The 17170-nt window shown below is 31.1% G+C and overlaps 1 protein-coding gene across 1 annotated transcript in view; it reads right to left on the minus strand.

The window, feature by feature from the left end:
• The window catches only part of LOC145247967 (alpha-1,6-mannosylglycoprotein 6-beta-N-acetylglucosaminyltransferase A-like), a 322486-nt gene extending 315383 nt beyond the window's left edge, over positions 1–7103 (minus strand). Inside the window, exon 1 of the mRNA XM_080109617.1 lies at positions 6475–7103. Coding sequence (XP_079965743.1) covers positions 6475–6479 — 5 coding nt within the window. The 5' untranslated portion in view covers positions 6480–7103. The remainder of the gene's footprint in view (positions 1–6474) is intronic.
• Positions 7104–17170: the final 10067 nt, after the last annotated feature.

Here is a 17170-nt window from a genome sequence, read left to right on the forward strand (position 1 = left end):
ATAGGTTAAAACACACAAAAAACTTATCCAGGTAGGTAGAAGAGTCATGTTGCAATAATGGACATATCCAAAAATCATAAAAAACAATAAGGTAAAAAATTAGTTGTCAATGAAACAGTTTTTGTAAGACAATTCGCAATATATAATATAGTGGATACAAATTTTATTTTAACACTTTTCCATTGGAAATGTGTCCTTGCATCATACTGAGAAGCTCTGTCTGTAGGCCGGTCAGGTATTTTCATTCATATTATTTGGATTTTTCGGTATTTTTATTTGACTTTGTTTTTAATACTAGCATTTCAGCCCGGCGTTTCCCAGGTATTTGGAGGTGTGTGTTGAGCAAAAAAAGGTGGGAATAGGAAGGCAGGCTTGAACCCGTACCGTAAAGGAGAAAAAGAACGGGGAAAAAAAACGTGACGTCTTTGTTGTTACGACCACCACCAAACCAGAAGTGATGTACATTTTAATTAAGGCTAGACAATCGAAAGGAGAGGATGACTTTCGAAAATATTGGTGAAAAAAGCCCTCCCCCCCCTGTAGAAAAGTGCCCAGTTAAAGGTGAAGATATTAATGTGTTTTAGCCAAATTTTTCGATATTTGCTGTCTGGAAGGTCGAACTTCAAAACGATACTAAGCTAGTAAAAATCCGTCGCCTCTGTCAAAAGTTTTAGGCAGACATGCAAACATACATTTATATATTGGTAACTCAAATTTTTAACCCAAACCGATTAAAAAGCTTGCCCTATCTCTGAATACCCTTTATGTAAAATTTGAAATGAGTAATTCGGTAGAGACCGAAGTGTTGCCATAGATGGTTGTGTCGTCAGTATAAATGTCTATAAATGATTTTAGGATCCGATTTGGGAAATCCTTGATGACGATCAAGAAGAGATTTGGGCCCAGGATGGACCTCTGAGAGACTCCAGCATTAATACTGTGAGCTTCTGCTTTCTGCCTACCAACCATAACTCTTATGAACCTATCAAAGAGAAATTATTTAATAATTGAGAAGATATTTTCAGCTATAATGTAGCTGAAGATCTTGTGGAGTAGACTTTATGCCATACCCTATCAAAGACCTTTGATATGTCAAGAGCAATTGCCCGATTCATATTATTTGGATTCTTCGGACTATTGTTCTCAACTTGAGTGTTATTTTCGCAATGTTTCAGTGGCGCTGAGGATCGAACCTTCAACCTTCAGAAGTGTGTAACTTACAACTGAATTCTATTAAATAAGTTATCCACTATACCATGGAGTCTGAGTTCGACAAGCTACTCCTGAAGAAGATCGGAGGTTACATCGACCGAAACGTTGTGGAAATAACACTCAAGATAAGAACAGTAGTCCGAAGAATCCAAATATTATAAAATCTGATTGATATATTAGTTTTGAACACCCTAACTTCTTATCACATAAAATTGAACGCACATTTTTTTTTTTAATTCATTTTGGTTGCATTATTGAACGCTACCCCCAAGAAACGTTTTAGCATCTCTGTATCAATAAACTCATCAAACAAGATATGTGTTTAGCTGTGTTTTGCCATTTGAAGAAAGTGGTTAGTTTATTGGTAATCGCATGAGACGACCCTACTGGTGAATACCAACAGTGCTGCACTGCTGCACAGGCAATTTTTATTCAGCCAGAATGCTTTTCCTTTAGGATTCTGGATTTTCAAATCCTACTTTCTACTTTCCTCACCTTGCGTCTTACCTTTCAACAGTGTGTGTGTTGGCGAGGAGGGCGGCGATAAATAAAATCTGTGTGTGTGTGTGTTTCGCCTTTACGTAACTTACACATTCAATTATTTGTCACTTGTGCATTTTAGTTATTGTGGATATTTTTTTGTCTGTTTTCGAAGAACTCCACTCTAAACAAGGGGAGACAATTCAAAAAGATTACAAAGAGTCACATACTTTTCAATAATGACCGTTTAAAACTATTCACAAATTTTAATGGTTGTTTTTATTTATTACGGTCATAAATTCAACATTTATTCATTTCAGAATTTTCTTTTCTTGGAGAAATTGTTCATTAAAAAGTACATTTTCTTATAATGACCATTTTTTTTTTTTTCTTGTTGGTGCTAATGCAGAGAGTGATCCGATCCGCGCTCTTTTTTAAAATCGTATTTCCACGTTTAATTAAAGTTGTATTATGTTTTTTTTTATTCAATTGTAAGGTTAAAGTACAGAATAATAGGTACAAAACACCCTCCCCTCCCCATGTTAAGAATGGCTTTTTAAATAATGTTATTATTTCAGCAGTCAGCACGGATCACTCTCTGCATGAGTAGCTTTTTTTTGTATTTCGAAAAAAAAAAAAAATACGTGTTATAATTGATTTCGAAATTCTAATTATTTTAGAAAATCTACAAAAATTATTTTAATTTAATAACTGTACAGATAATTAATGTTTAATTTGGTGTTATTGCGTTGATTTTGTGTTTTGTTTTTATTCAAAAAGTTACGAAATATTTTCGGAGAAATTCTTTGAAAAACTTTTTAATTTTTTTTTTTTAAATGTTTCCTCTATTCCAAATGGGTGTCTTTACAAAAAGTCATAATAAATAAAATCCGTATTATTTATTTCATTATTTACTATTCATCAAATAGTTATTGAAATAAAAATAATTAAATAAATAAAAAGGTACTTCTACAGAATTTGAACCATTTTTTTTTTTTTTTTTACCCTAATTCTAGCCTGTGTTTTAGGTTTAGTCTGGTAAAAATTGATTTGATTCGGTACAAACTCTTCACAAGCACTAAAATAAAATAAAGAAAAACAAAACACGGATTAAAGAAAAAAAAAAAAAAATGTAAACTATATTTTTATTTTATGTTCAAGTCCTGACTCCTGCGCCCGAGAAACACCGGATGAATACGACTACTTACGAAATAAAATATTATTTAAAATAAACAAAAACTAATGTTAAATTTATGAAATATATCAGAATACAGACCGTGCTGAAAAAATGTTATTATTTAGAAACCCATTCTTAATATGGGGAGAGGAGAGCGTTTTGTAACAGTTCTGTACTTTCACCTAAGTTTAAAAAACGAAAGATGCCGTAAAAATTGAATTCAACCTGAAAATCATATCTAGAAAAAAAGGGGGGGCGGACGTTCGGAATCTGAGCCTTACCTTATAAATTCCACAATTTTCACTTTTTTTTTTAAACTTTTTTCTTGTTAATATTATCCAATAGAGACTTATGTATCAGATAATTAAAAAAAAAAAAAAATACTTTTTAAAATCATTTTTTATGACTTTTCACAGCTTGCTCAGTTTTCTATTATAACGTTGTAGTAAATTAAACACGAACTTAAGGTCCATTTTTTTTAACTCTAAAATAACCGGACGTATCTCAGTGTTCACTCGGAACGTGTTTCTTTTATTAAATTGTTAGTAAACGCTGAGTTACGTCCAGTTATTTTAGAGTAAAAAAAAAATAAAAAATGATTTTTAAAAAGTATTTTTTTTTTTTTAATTATCGGATACATAAGTCTCTATTGGATGATATTAACAAGAGAAAAGTTTAAAAAAGTGAAAATTGTGGAATTTATAAGGTAAGGCTCAGATTCCCAACGTCCGCCAAAAAAAAAAAAAAAGAAAAAAGAGCATGGCTCGTAAAGTGCACAAGTACGAACTAAAAGATAATATTGGAACGAAAGAGGAGAGAATATTCATTTCGTGTTGTGAACTCAGTTGTTGTATGAAATTGATTGCACTCGCACTGTGTTCGTTCAGCTGTGTACACGGTGCGTTTTAAACGTGTACACAGTGCGTTTTACTGTGTAAATGAAGAGGACAATTACTACCAAAACATCGTTTGTGTAAACCATATTCGAAAAAACAAAAAGTAAAGAAAAAAGATATGATCGTGTCAATATGAACCGAACCGTATCGTTCCTTTTAGCAAAATAGTTATCGAGTTAAAAAGGCTATAGAATTTTGCAAAGAAAGGTGAATGACCTCCTGATTAAAAGACGAAAATGACCACAAAAATGAGAGTGGCTTATTTATTTGGTACTTATGCGGAATACGGGCCGTGCTGAAATTGTAACGTGGCACTTATGCACTTAGATTATACTGTGCCGAAATAAATAAAAAAAAAATAATTAGAAAGCTATTCTTAACATGGAGAGGGGGTGGCTTTTTGTAACTATTCTGCGCTGCGCCTGCGGTGCATTTGCACCTGACAATTTCATAATAAAAGAACGATATCATTAACTCGAAAACACTATTTAAAAAAAAAAAAAAAATGGCACGGTAACATAAGTGCATAAGCACCAATAACGCTATTATTTATTATAAACATGGGGGACGGTGGAGGAGCCATTGTTAATTAGTCTGTACTTTCTCACCTAACAATTTAATAAACAAAAGACAACGTTATTATCGATTCTTGGCCTTTGGGTCAAAATACACTTCAATTTCTTGTTCTCTGTTAGTGTAGGAGAAATCTTTCACGACTGAGACAATTTATTTTTTTTGTTCCTTTTCTCCACATTAAACGACCCTGGTGTCTAACTCTGTCCGGTGTGGAGGCATTGTAAATAGGGACAACGTTATTATTTAGAAACACATTCTGACATGTGGATGGTGTTTGTTAACGATTATGTACTTTCATCTAACAATTTCATAAATAAAATACACCGTAAAAATTGAATTCAACTTGAAAATCTTATCTAAAAAAATACTCCGGTCCGTCAACTGCATAAGTGCCATTTATTTTATGTTTTTATTAAATATTTTGTAAATAAACAAATAAGTAAATAGCAACATTTCATATCTATGGGGGCGGGGGACGGTGGAGGAGGACTGGAGGAGAACCTGTTAAATATTCTGTGCTTTCACCTAACAATTTAATAAATGAAAGACAGCATAAAAATTAAATTTAACTTAAATCCTATCTAAAAAAAAAAAAAATTAGCATGGTCAGTATTCTGCACGAGTCCCATTTATTTTTATGTTTTTTTTTTATTATTATTATTAAATGTTTTGTCAATAAATAAATATAGTCGCATTATAAATCCATTCACCCACCTGTAGTATTTATTGAAAAATATAAACATTTCGTTTGTAAAGAAATTTTTTAAATCCCAATCAATGCCACATTTGTCATTTGAATTTGGTAGATAATACGGAGCTAATGCAGAGAGTGATCCGCACTATTTTTAAATCGTATTTCCATGTTTAATTAAAGTTTTATGAAATGTTTTTTTTATTCAATTGTAACGTTAAAGTACAGAATATGTACAAAACACCCTCCCCGTGTTAAGAATGGCTTTTTAAATAATAACGTTATTTCAGCACGGATCACTCTCTGCATGAGTACCGATAATACATAAGTAATAAATATGCAGTGCTTGGTGATTATGCATCTAAGTTACCGCGCTATAGTGTTTTCAAGTTAAATTCACTTTTTACGATATATTTATCAAATTGTTAGGTGGAAGTATAGAATAGTTACAAAATATCCTCCCCTCCTCATATTAAGAATGGGTTTCTAAATAACGTTATTATTTCAATACGGTAACATAGATGCAGAAGTACCCAATGCTCTTTAAATCTAAGAGCAGGTTTGTTTTTTTTTTGGGGGGGGTACTTATGCAGTATACGGACCGTACTGAAATAACGTTATTATTTAGAAACACATTCTTGATATGGGGATGGTGTTTTTGTTTTTTTTAACGATTCTCAGTCTGTACTTTCATCTAACAATTTAATAAATAAAGAACACCATGAAAATTGAATTTAATCTAAAAAATAAAATAAATAAATAAAATATTAAAATACAATAGCACGGTCCGTATTCTGTGTAAGTATCGTTTTTATTTATTTTAATATTTTGTAAAAACAACGAAACGGATCTTAGCAATAAATATCATTCGTGCATTCAAAACGAATGCAGACATTTACAATTTATGAAGATATCAATTTTTAAAAAAAATATCGTTTTATTTTATTTTATTTTTAAATCTAAGTTTCTACGTGTCATTCTATTTTGAAATCTGAAATTTAAGATCATAAAAGAATTCACCACGCACAAGAGAGAAAAAAAAATACAGCAAAACATTCTTCCTTCCAGAAAGACTCTTTTAGAGTCTACGAGTCTTTTGAAGACTTCGACGAGTTTGGAATTTTATTTATTTAATTCCATTTAATTTGAATTGCACATATACCAAAACATTCACCATCACAATGAAAGATATATATTAATAAATATATATATACCAAGAAGAATGGTTAAAAAAAAAAAATTCTTCCGTGATATTCAACCTTTTCTATAGTCACCGTTTATACGTAAAAACGATGCTTCTAACGATGAAGAAGAAGAACAAGTTCGCGTGGATGGAGACATGAAAGGATGCAGCAACGGAACAAATATATTTGTTGGAGGAGAGATTCGTTGCGGATGCTTTTGTTACTGGTAAATAATTGTTGTTGAAATGATTTACTTACGGCATAATAAGAATAAGTAAAAGTCCACAACCATCACTTCAGCTGTGCTGGTTTGCTGGTATGGCGTCCAGCGAGTCCCAGTTCAGACTGGCTCTCCTCACATCAGCCGCAATACTGATTTCTCTCTCTCTCTCTCTCTCTCTCTCTCTCACACACACACACACACACATTGGCTCTTTCCTTTACTCTCTCTCTCTCTCTCTCTCTCTCTCTCTTTATCTTTCTTTCTCCTGTAACTAATTTTATTTCTCGCTTTTACTCTCTCTTCTTTAAACACAACCTCTCTCTCTCACACACACACACATCTTATATATATCTCTCTCTCTCTCTCTTTCTCTCTCTTTCTCCTTTACTAGGTTCTCTTTTTTACGAGATCTGTCTGTCTCTCTCTTCTCTTTTTCTTAAAGCTCTCTTTCAAACACACACACACACACACACACACTCTCTCTCTCTCTCTCTCTCTCTCTTCTTTACTCGCTCTATCTATCCTTTAACCACCCCCTCTTGTTTCCCTTTTTTCCCTTCTTAAATTATGTTTTTCTATTTCTTTTTTTGCCTACAACAGGCCAAATTGTTGCACACTTCCGCCAAATAAAAGCCAAAGTGCCTTCTTCTTCTTCTTCTTCTTCTTCTTCCTTCATCATCATTATGATTATTAACATGCTGAGACAGTCTTCTTTCGTCTTTTACGTCTTCTTTTTTTTCCATTTTTTAAAATCTTTTTTCTCACTTTATCTCATTTCTTGTCTTTCTTTTCCTTTCTTTTTTCCTGCTTTACTTGGTTCTCTCTCAATCCCATTTTGTCAACTAAGCTCTAACCCCTGTCCCATCGCTGCAATGTTGCATCCCTGTGCCTGTTTTACAAGTATTTTAATGGAATGTGCTCTGATGAACTCGTTGCGCTTGTGCCCCTCAACGTGCATATTCCTGACAAACCTGCTTAGCAACAAAATCACACCCCTTCACTGTGGAGGTCCCTAAATGCCAGAAAACCTTCTACTCTAATAGTTTCTTCCCTCAACAGGTAAATTTGGAATTCCCTTCCTACTACCTGCTTCCTTGACTGTACTGATATTTAAATGTAATGTAAACCAACATGTTGTTAATCTTTCCTAGGCACGGTTCCAAATAATAGCTCCTTACATCCAAGTGGCAATATGCCTTGTTAGAAGTGAACGTGAGTGTGTGTGTGTGTATATATATATATATATATATATATATATATATATATATATATATATATAAAAGTGAACGTGTCTGTCTGTCTGTCTGTGTACATTTCCCTACGCAATAACTCTGTCAATTTTTAGTCTATAGACTCGAAATTTGAAATACCGGGTACTGAGATTTGGGAAAATCGATGTGACGGGTGTCAGCCAGAAATTTGGCTGTTAGGGGGTCAAATTTCAACGATTTGACCTTTAAGAACTCTACCAAACTCCTCCGACAATTTTGGGTCTAGACACTTGAAATTTTAGATATAGGTTCCTTGAACCTGGATCTAACTTAATAAAGTGATTTGAGCCCGAAACTATAAATTTTAAGGGGTCATAATAGGGGTCAAATTAAAAAAGAATTTACTCTTTTTTTTTTTTTTGCTCAGCATACACCTCCAAACACCCGGGCAACGCCGGGCTGAAATGCTAGTATATATATATATATATTATACTTTTATTTCTCCTAAAGAAAGTATTCTACCATTGCAACGTGATTAGAAGCTAAATTTATAGAGGTTATCCTAAGTGAGAAGATATGCAGCAAAAACGTTTGTTCACATTACATTTAAATATCTGCATATTGCATGAATTTCTGCATTCATGGAAACGGAGAAGAAAGAATTCCAAATAAGCTATTAGAATAGAAAGATTTCTAGAATCTAGAATCTCTACAGTGAAGGGATGGAAATTTGCTGCTAGTAGAATTCATTGGGGGGTATTTGTGGAACTACTGGCAAAACAAGCACAGGAGTGAAACACTGTAGGGATGCGACAGATGCTAGTGCTTCATAAACAATGTGGGACCCATTAGGTTAGAGACTACATTTTGTATCCTGTCCAAGAGAGATTACAAGCATTTTAATTGAATGCGCTATGATGAACTCATAGCAATTTTGCTCCCTCAATGTACATACCTTCCGCTAACCCGACAAACAGCAAAATCCCACCTTTTCAGTTTTAGAGGTCCCTAGATCCTGAAAAGCCCAAACAACATAAAAAAGCACATTTTTGAAAAATAATGGAATAACTTCTGCTTTATTGGTAACAGTTATTTAATGCAAACATAATTTAGATTTTTTTAAAAAATCTTTTAAAAATATCAAGTATTAAAGATAAATAATTTAACACAGGTTAAAGATAAATAATTTAACACCAGTAAAGAAAAAATGACTTTATATATGCAAAGGAAAAATAATTAAACATAGGCAAAAAGAAAAGTGATCTAACATATGTAAAATGAAATGATTTAACATAGGGAAAATGGAAAAGTATTTAACATTAGTAAAATAAAAACAAATTTAACCTAGGTAAAAAAATGATTCAACATAAGTAATAAAAAATGATTTAACATCGGTAAATGAAAATGACTTAATTGGTAAAACGAAAATGATTTTACATAGGTAAACGAAAAATCACTTTACATATAGAAAATAAAAATAATTTAACATAGGTAAAAAAAAAATGATTTGACATAGGTAAAAGAGAAATGATTTATTATATGCAAAAGAAAAATGATTTAACATCAAGAAACGAATTATGATTTGACTTAGGTAAAAGGAAAAATAATTAAACGTGAGTAAAAAATGATTTTACATAGGTAAATAAAAAATGATTAAACATTGGTAAAAGGAAAATGATTTGAAATAGGTAAATGAAAAATGTTTAACAGGTAAAATAATGATTTAACATAGGTAAATGAAAAACGATTAAACATGGGTAAAAAAATGATTAAACATGAGTAAGAAATGATTTTACATAGGTAAATAAAAAATGATTAAACATGGGTAAAAAAATGATTAAACATGGGTAAAAAATGATTTTACATAGGTAAATAAAAAATGATTAAACATGAGTAAAAAAAATGATTAAACATGGGTAAAAAATGATTTTACATAGTTAAATAAAAAATGATTAAACATGGGTAAAAAAATGATTATACATAGGTAACAAATGATTTTACATAGTTAAATAAAAAATGATTAAACATGGGTAAAAAAATGATTATACATAGGTAAAAAATGATTTTACATAGTTAAATAAAAAATGATTAAACATGGGTAAAAAATGATTAAACATGGGTAAAAAATGATTTTACATAGTTAAATAAAAAATGATTAAACATGGGTAAAAAATGATTAAACATGGGTAAAAAATGATTTTACATAGGTAAATAAAAAGTGATTAAACATGGGTAAAAAATGATTTTACATAGTTAAATAAAAAGTGATTAAACATGAGTAAAAAATGATTTTACATAGGTAAATAAAAAGTGATTAAACATGGGTAAAAAATGATTTTACATAGGTAAATAAAAAGTGATTAAACATGAGTAAAAAATGATTTTACATAGTTAAATAAAAAATGATTTTACATAGTTAAATAAAAAATGATTTTACATAGTTAAATAAAAAATGATTTTACATAGGTAAATAAAAAATGATTTTACATAGTTAAATAAAAAATGATTTTACATAGTTAAATAAAAAATGATTTTACATAGTTAAATAAAAAATGATTTTACATAGTTAAATAAAAAATGATTTTACATAGTTAAATAAAAAATGATTTTACATAGTTAAATAAAAAATGATTTTACATAGTTAAATAAAAAATGATTTTACATAGTTAAATAAAAAATGATTTTACATAGTTAAATAAAAAATGATTTTACATAGTTAAATAAAAAATGATTTTACATAGTTAAATAAAAAATGATTTTACATAGGTAAATAAAAAATGATTAAACATGGGTAAAAAAATGATTATACATAGGTAAAAAATGATTTTACATAGTTAAATAAAAAATGATTAAACATGGGTAAAAAAATGATTATACATAGGTAAAAAATGATTTTACATAGTTAAATAAAAAATGATTAAACATGGGTAAAAAAAATGATTAAACATGGGTAAAAAATGATTAAACATGGGTAAAAAATGATTTTACATAGGTAAATGAAATATGATTGTAATATATGTAAAAGAAAAATACTTTATGTTAAATTATAATAAAATAAAAAATAATTTATACATAGGTAAAAAAAATGATTTAACAGAGGTAAATAAAAAATTATTTATGCATAAAAGAAAAATGAAAATGTTTTAATGCAGATAAAAGAAAAGTTATTTGACATAAGTAAATAAAAAAGTAAAAAGAAAATAATTTAAAATTGGGCAAAAGGGACGTGATTTTACATATGTAAATTATGATTTAGCATAGGTAAAATAATGATTTTACATAGGTAAAAAATAGTTTAACATAAGCAAATGTAAAGATTTAACATTATTAAAAAATGATTTAACACCAGGGAAAATGATTTAACATAGGTAACAAAAAATAATTTAAGATAGGTAAAAGAAAAATGATTTTACATAGGTAAAAAATAATAATTTAACAGAGGTAAAAGAAAAATGATTTTACATAGGTAAAAAATAATAATTTAACAGAGGTAAAAGAGAAATGATTTTACATAGGTAAAAAAATGATTTAACATAGGTAAAAGAAAAATGATTATATATAGGTAAAAAATAGTTTAACATAGGCAAATGTAAAAAGATTAAACATTGATAAAAATGATTTAACATCGGGGAAAAATGATTTAACATTAGGTATAAAAATAATTTAACATAGGTAAAAGGAAAATGATTTTACATAGGTAAAAAACATAATTTAACATAAGTAAAAGAAAATGATTTTACATAGGTAAAAAAATGATTTGACACAAGTAAAAGAAAATGATTTTACATAGGTAAAATATGATTTAGCATAGGTAAATAAAAGATGATTTGACTTAAATAAAAGAAAGCGATTTAACATAGTTACGAGAAAATTTATTTAACATAGGTAAAAGTAAATGATTTAGCATAGGTAAAATTAAAAGCATTTAACATAGGTAAAAGAAAAATAATTTAACATAGGTAAAAGAAAATGATTTTACATAAGTAACAGAAAAATCATTTTATCTGATTTTGAGTGTGTGGTACAGTGGGGGAAGAGGTGGCTGGTTACTTTTAATGCATCTAAAACCAAGCTTCTATCTTTACATCATCAACGCTCTGATCCCCATCTGGCATTAATTGAAATGGATTGATCTCGTCTTGGGGAGGCTCCATGTTTCGACAAGCTTCTGGTATTGACCTTTACTTCTGATCTGAAATAGAACATGTACATCAAATCTGTTGCCAAGGTCGCTGAAAAGATGGTGGGATCCTTCTACCGCTCCAGAAAATATCTCACTGCTGATGCAATTCTCTATCTATATAAAAGCCAAGTACGTCCAAGGATGGAGTACTGCTGCTACATCTGGACAGGAGCTGCTAAAACAGCCTATCCTGCCTTGACAGAGTACAAAATAGACTTCGTGGTTTAGTGGGGGATGCCCTTTTTTCTTCCCTGCAACCTCTCTCTCACAGAAGAGACGTTGCAAGTCTGTCTTTGTTTTATCGTTACTTCCATGGCAGGTGCTTGTTTGAGCTTCAATCTCTGGTCCCCCCTCACCAATCTTTCACGAAAAACACCCGCCTAACTGAAATCACTGTCAATAATTTTCCCCATTCTTTATCTGTGCCTAAATCAAAACGTAGATTCCATGAACAAAGCTTCTTTCTTAAAAGTGCATGCCTGTGGAACTCTCTTCCGTTTGCCTGTTTTCCACCGGACTACAACTTGGATGTCTTCAAGTCTAACATAAACAAATTCCTGATAAACCACCTGTAACGTGATCAACCTGAGGGAGCGGTTTGCCCTCATAGGGGAGCCGGGTATGCTAAAATAGCTTTAATCAATCCCGGCTAACGGCAGATATCCTGAGGATTTAAAATAGAGAATATAAATATATATTTTATTTCATTGTCAAAATAAATATTCTTTGGAAGTCAGAGAGATATATTTTGCATTTAAAATTGATGACAGGAACTTAGAACAATAACATAACACTATCTGGCCTTGACAATCTCAGATCGTGGCTGAATCGCATGCCCGCGGTCTGTTTTTTTCCCCGTAATTTTGTGGCGTGATCTGATTGGCTAGGGAGACTTCCACCCCGACTATATAAACCAGTATTAATACTAATGTCACGCGAAAATTAGTCAGTTTCGAAGCAGTTCTAGCAAGAGTTTGTGTGTGAAAATCGAAGTAACCACCCATTCCCTGAAGACGTGACCCCTCCTCCACCTGTCTGTGAAGAGAGATTGGGACTTTTGAAAACTTACTAAGAACTGAACAATATTTGTAAAACCATTGTAGAGTAGAATTTCACGTGTCTGTTTTTCTTTCCGCCTGCAGCTTTGATATTTACTTTCAGCATACAGGATTCAATGTAACGACCCTCTGAGAAGAAACAGACGATCTGAGCCGAAGTTTCCAGACAAAAGGGATCCCAGTCAACTCCATCAGAAAAGGTGTTACATCCCCCTTAAGTAAGACACTTTATCAAATCTCCATTACTAACGATTACTATGATGTTATCCCATCGATTACTGTACATGCAATAACCCTTATCCTCGAGTGGCTTCCGGCCTTAATAAAAAACAAAAACATAGGTAAATGAAAAATGATTTAACATAGTGTTGTGGTGTCAGTGGTTGAATAAATGACAAGAATGACACATTAATAATTAAATATGCATAAAAAAATGCATAAAATTGAACAATATCTTGGCTCATGGCCAGACTAGTTGTGAACGACCATCCGCTTCGCGTGTCCGTGTCCGACTCTCTCATGAACTGCTTCTCGTATCCAGAAGTGACATCATGGACGCAAGTGACGTAATAGGATAGTTCATTATTACTAGTAACATAGGTGCATCCCCAATACCCCCATCCTTAGCTTTTTGTTCGTAAAAGCTGCTAGTACTTTTTACGTCTAGGACGGATCATTAATGGATCGGTGACCTTTCTTTTCCGAACCGAACATCGTCACAGTGTTTGTTAACAATAGACACGAAGGTGAGATGGTCTTCGCTGTTACATTTTGTCAGATTGAAACACTTTCATCTCTTATGAAAAAGTGTCTTGTTTGGGCTGAAGAGTTCAGATAAGAGCTTAACTGCTTCAAAGAATTCGAGCTCACTCGTCTTCTTAGGTAAAATATAGTCAACGAACTTACCGTGTTTTGTGATCTCTAGCTTCCATAGAAGTAGGCAAACTTTTTTGGCGTTGCTCCACTCTTGGCAGTCAAGAGTGAATAAATCGTCGTATCTCCTATAAAAAAGCGTCTACGTCATATCCTGCTCAGGTAGGTAGTTAAATGTATCGAATGCTGGCATCACTGTGTTCCGTCTTATTCAACATTTTAAAAAAATAATTCCTTGTGTCTCTTCTATTGAAGTAGCAATTTCTCATCTTCTTCCTTCTGTTTCAGAAGCAATTTCTCCTCCAAGATCTGTTGTCGCTGTATTTGTTGTTGAATTTGATCTTTCAAACTTTTCTCCAATTGTTGTTGGTGAGTCATCTGAGCTTTGAGCAATTGTGTAATTATGACCTTAAAATCTTCCATATTGGTATCTTTTCCAGATGACAAAAAAGTTTTTTTTTTCTGAAACTGGGCAAAGATAAATCTCGAAGGTAAAAAAAAAATGTCTTTTTTGTATGTGCGCATGTGTAAACGGAGGGGGGGGGAGTGATTTAATCCTATAATTTACTGCAACAAAAATGCTAGCAAAAAAATAATATCAACGTTTCAGTAAAATAAAAATGTCCACTTCCAATCACAGTCAACAACACCAAAATGAAACGATCATAAAAAACTGAAAAACATGAAACAATCATAAAAAACTGAAAAGCTTAGAGACCTATATATATCAAAACGCAAAAACCTACCTTAAATCAGGTCACATTTCAGAATAGTACCAATATACTCAAATGCTTCGCATAACTCCTCCTCCTTCCCCACACTCTATTGTCCCTGCCATTTACCTTAGAATGGAAGGCCATTCTCACTTCCCTCTACCACACCAACTCCTCTACTGGAGTCAGCAGTCCAACGACCCTCACTCACACCCCCATTTACTACAATTACTAATTCCTTACATACTTTCCTGAGGATGTGAAGATGATTTCACGAAAAGTTAAAAACCGCAGACATTTCAAGAAAAAAAATGCTTGAACCTTACATCTATACATTCAATATATATACAAAAGTGATAATACAAAAAAGTTTAAAAATAAAAAAGGTATCACTAAACAGAAGCTTTCTGTTATTTTTAACAATGTTTGCCTGAATATATATATATATATATATATATATATATATATATATATATATTATAAAATAAAAATTACAATTAAATTTACCGTCATTGGATAATTTACCTTTCACCAGACTATCCATTCACGTGAAATCATCATATTCCCTCTGCTTCACTTTTTGTTATCAAGTAAGATCTTTGACTTACTTGCAGTTTCATCAAATACTTTTGTATGCAAAATCTGATCCCGCATTTTGCTAATTCCTATCCTCTGATGAGAAGGAAAGTATTTCTTTGAAACTCCACGGATTAAGGACTATCCACTTATTAAGTGTTTCCTTTTCAGATTAAATATGTGTTTAACTCTTTTTTTAAAGTGTTTTTAACATGTTTTATTAACTATTTGCTCTTATATATATATATATATATAACGGTTGTATCGATGTAAATCCTATGAAACTCGTGTGATTATTAAAGAGTGCTCAGTACAGGAATCTATACATTCAAAATATATATACAAATACAGATATACATGATTTTCAAATATATATACAAATACATACAGATATACGCATCTTTTAAATATACATACAGATATACACATTTTTCAAATATACATACAACTGTGTTTTTGTTTTTTTAAGAGGATTTTCTGAAGAAGGAAGAAAATATCATTTTTTTTTTTGTTAAACAAAAACTTTAAACATTCTGTTAGATATTTTTAGTTTGTTAATTTGGTTAGAAAGACAAGAAAAAAATGATTGTAGTTTATCATCGTACCTGGGACAATTTACAATTTTATTTATTATTTATTTATTTTTAATTTTTTGTATTTCGCCTTCTCATTTTGTGTTTCTGAAAACAGATTTATTCAAAATTAAATTCCAAAAAGTTCAGTGATAAAATGTTTTAATCTAATCTTGGTTTAGTAAAGATGTCAGCAATATTATTTTCAGATTCTATGGAATTAAGAGTAATAGATTTTTTACTGATTTCATTTCTTATGAAATGATATTTGATATCAGTATGCTTCGACCTTTGATGAATCATAGAATTATTTGCTAATAAGATACTATGGTTGTCACAAGCTCTCTATTCTCCTGTCTTATTCGTCATCCCCCCTGCTACAAAGTAAACGATAAAATACTATGGTTGTCACAAGCTACTGTTTTTTTTTTGTTTTGTTTTTTTTTTAGGTCTGATTTTAAAAAACACTTAAGAAGGGTGTTTAGAAAAATAGCTTCTTGGCCTGAGTGTGAAAGTGTAAAAAAAACCCTGCTTCAGAGGTAAAACAATTTGTTGTTTTTTAGTTTTCCAGTCTTTAACAATCTAAAACAGTATCCCGTTATACTTTTTCTATCCTCAGAGTTACCCCAATCTAAATCTGAAAATCCCTCTAAATTTAGGGGATATGTCGACTTTTTAAATACTAAAGATTGTTCCTTGGAATGAAGGACAAGTTTTGCATGAGTTAAGTCCTTAATTGTTGCATTGGATAAATTTTGAGATAGCTTTGTTGCAGTGTAACATGCGTCAGGTTTAGTGGGAGTCATCAAATAGATATGACTTCCAATAATTTCTCTGTATAATCGATCACGTATTAATTAAGTTTCGGTCTCTATATTCTTATTTATATCAAAGGAAGTTATACGTGGTTTGGAATCTTGCATTAAGCAGGATTTTGTCAATGTACCGTGATTGGTTCATTGTTATAGTTTCATTTTCACAAGTAAACTTTATACCAAGGAACCATGATAACTGTCAAAGATCGGCCATTTTAAATTTTTTATTCAATTTATTTTTAAAATCTTTTAAAGTGTTGTCACAATTTGAGATAAGTAATATATCGTTAACCCAAAAAACCAAAAGCAACAATTTACTACCTATATTTTTGCCATACATGCATGTGTCTATGGGACACTGCCTGGATTTTTGTTCTATTAAATAATTATGGAGTATTAGATTCCAATTGTGAGTGCTTTGTTTTTGACCATACGAAATTTTTATTTTTCATTTTAAGTCCCTACGGGGAGGGGGGGGGTTAAATATAAATCTCGCAGTCAAGCGAAACATTTAAATAAGAATTTTTTACATCCATTTGATGTATATTTAAATTGTACTGAGCGACAAGTTGCAATAAAATTCCAATTGTCATTAAATTTGTCGTTAGTGAGACTGTGGCAAAATATTCGACCCCAGAAATTTGGGGAAACCTTTTGCAACAAATCTTGCTTTAAAAATTTCACTCTGAGAGGCCCTGATTGTTTTGGTAAAAACCCAGCGAGAAGAAAT

This window comes from Euprymna scolopes, chromosome 26 (genome assembly GCF_053919585.1).
Source record: "Euprymna scolopes isolate OS-2025 chromosome 26, ASM5391958v1, whole genome shotgun sequence".
NCBI lineage: Eukaryota > Metazoa > Mollusca > Cephalopoda > Sepiida > Sepiolidae > Euprymna > Euprymna scolopes.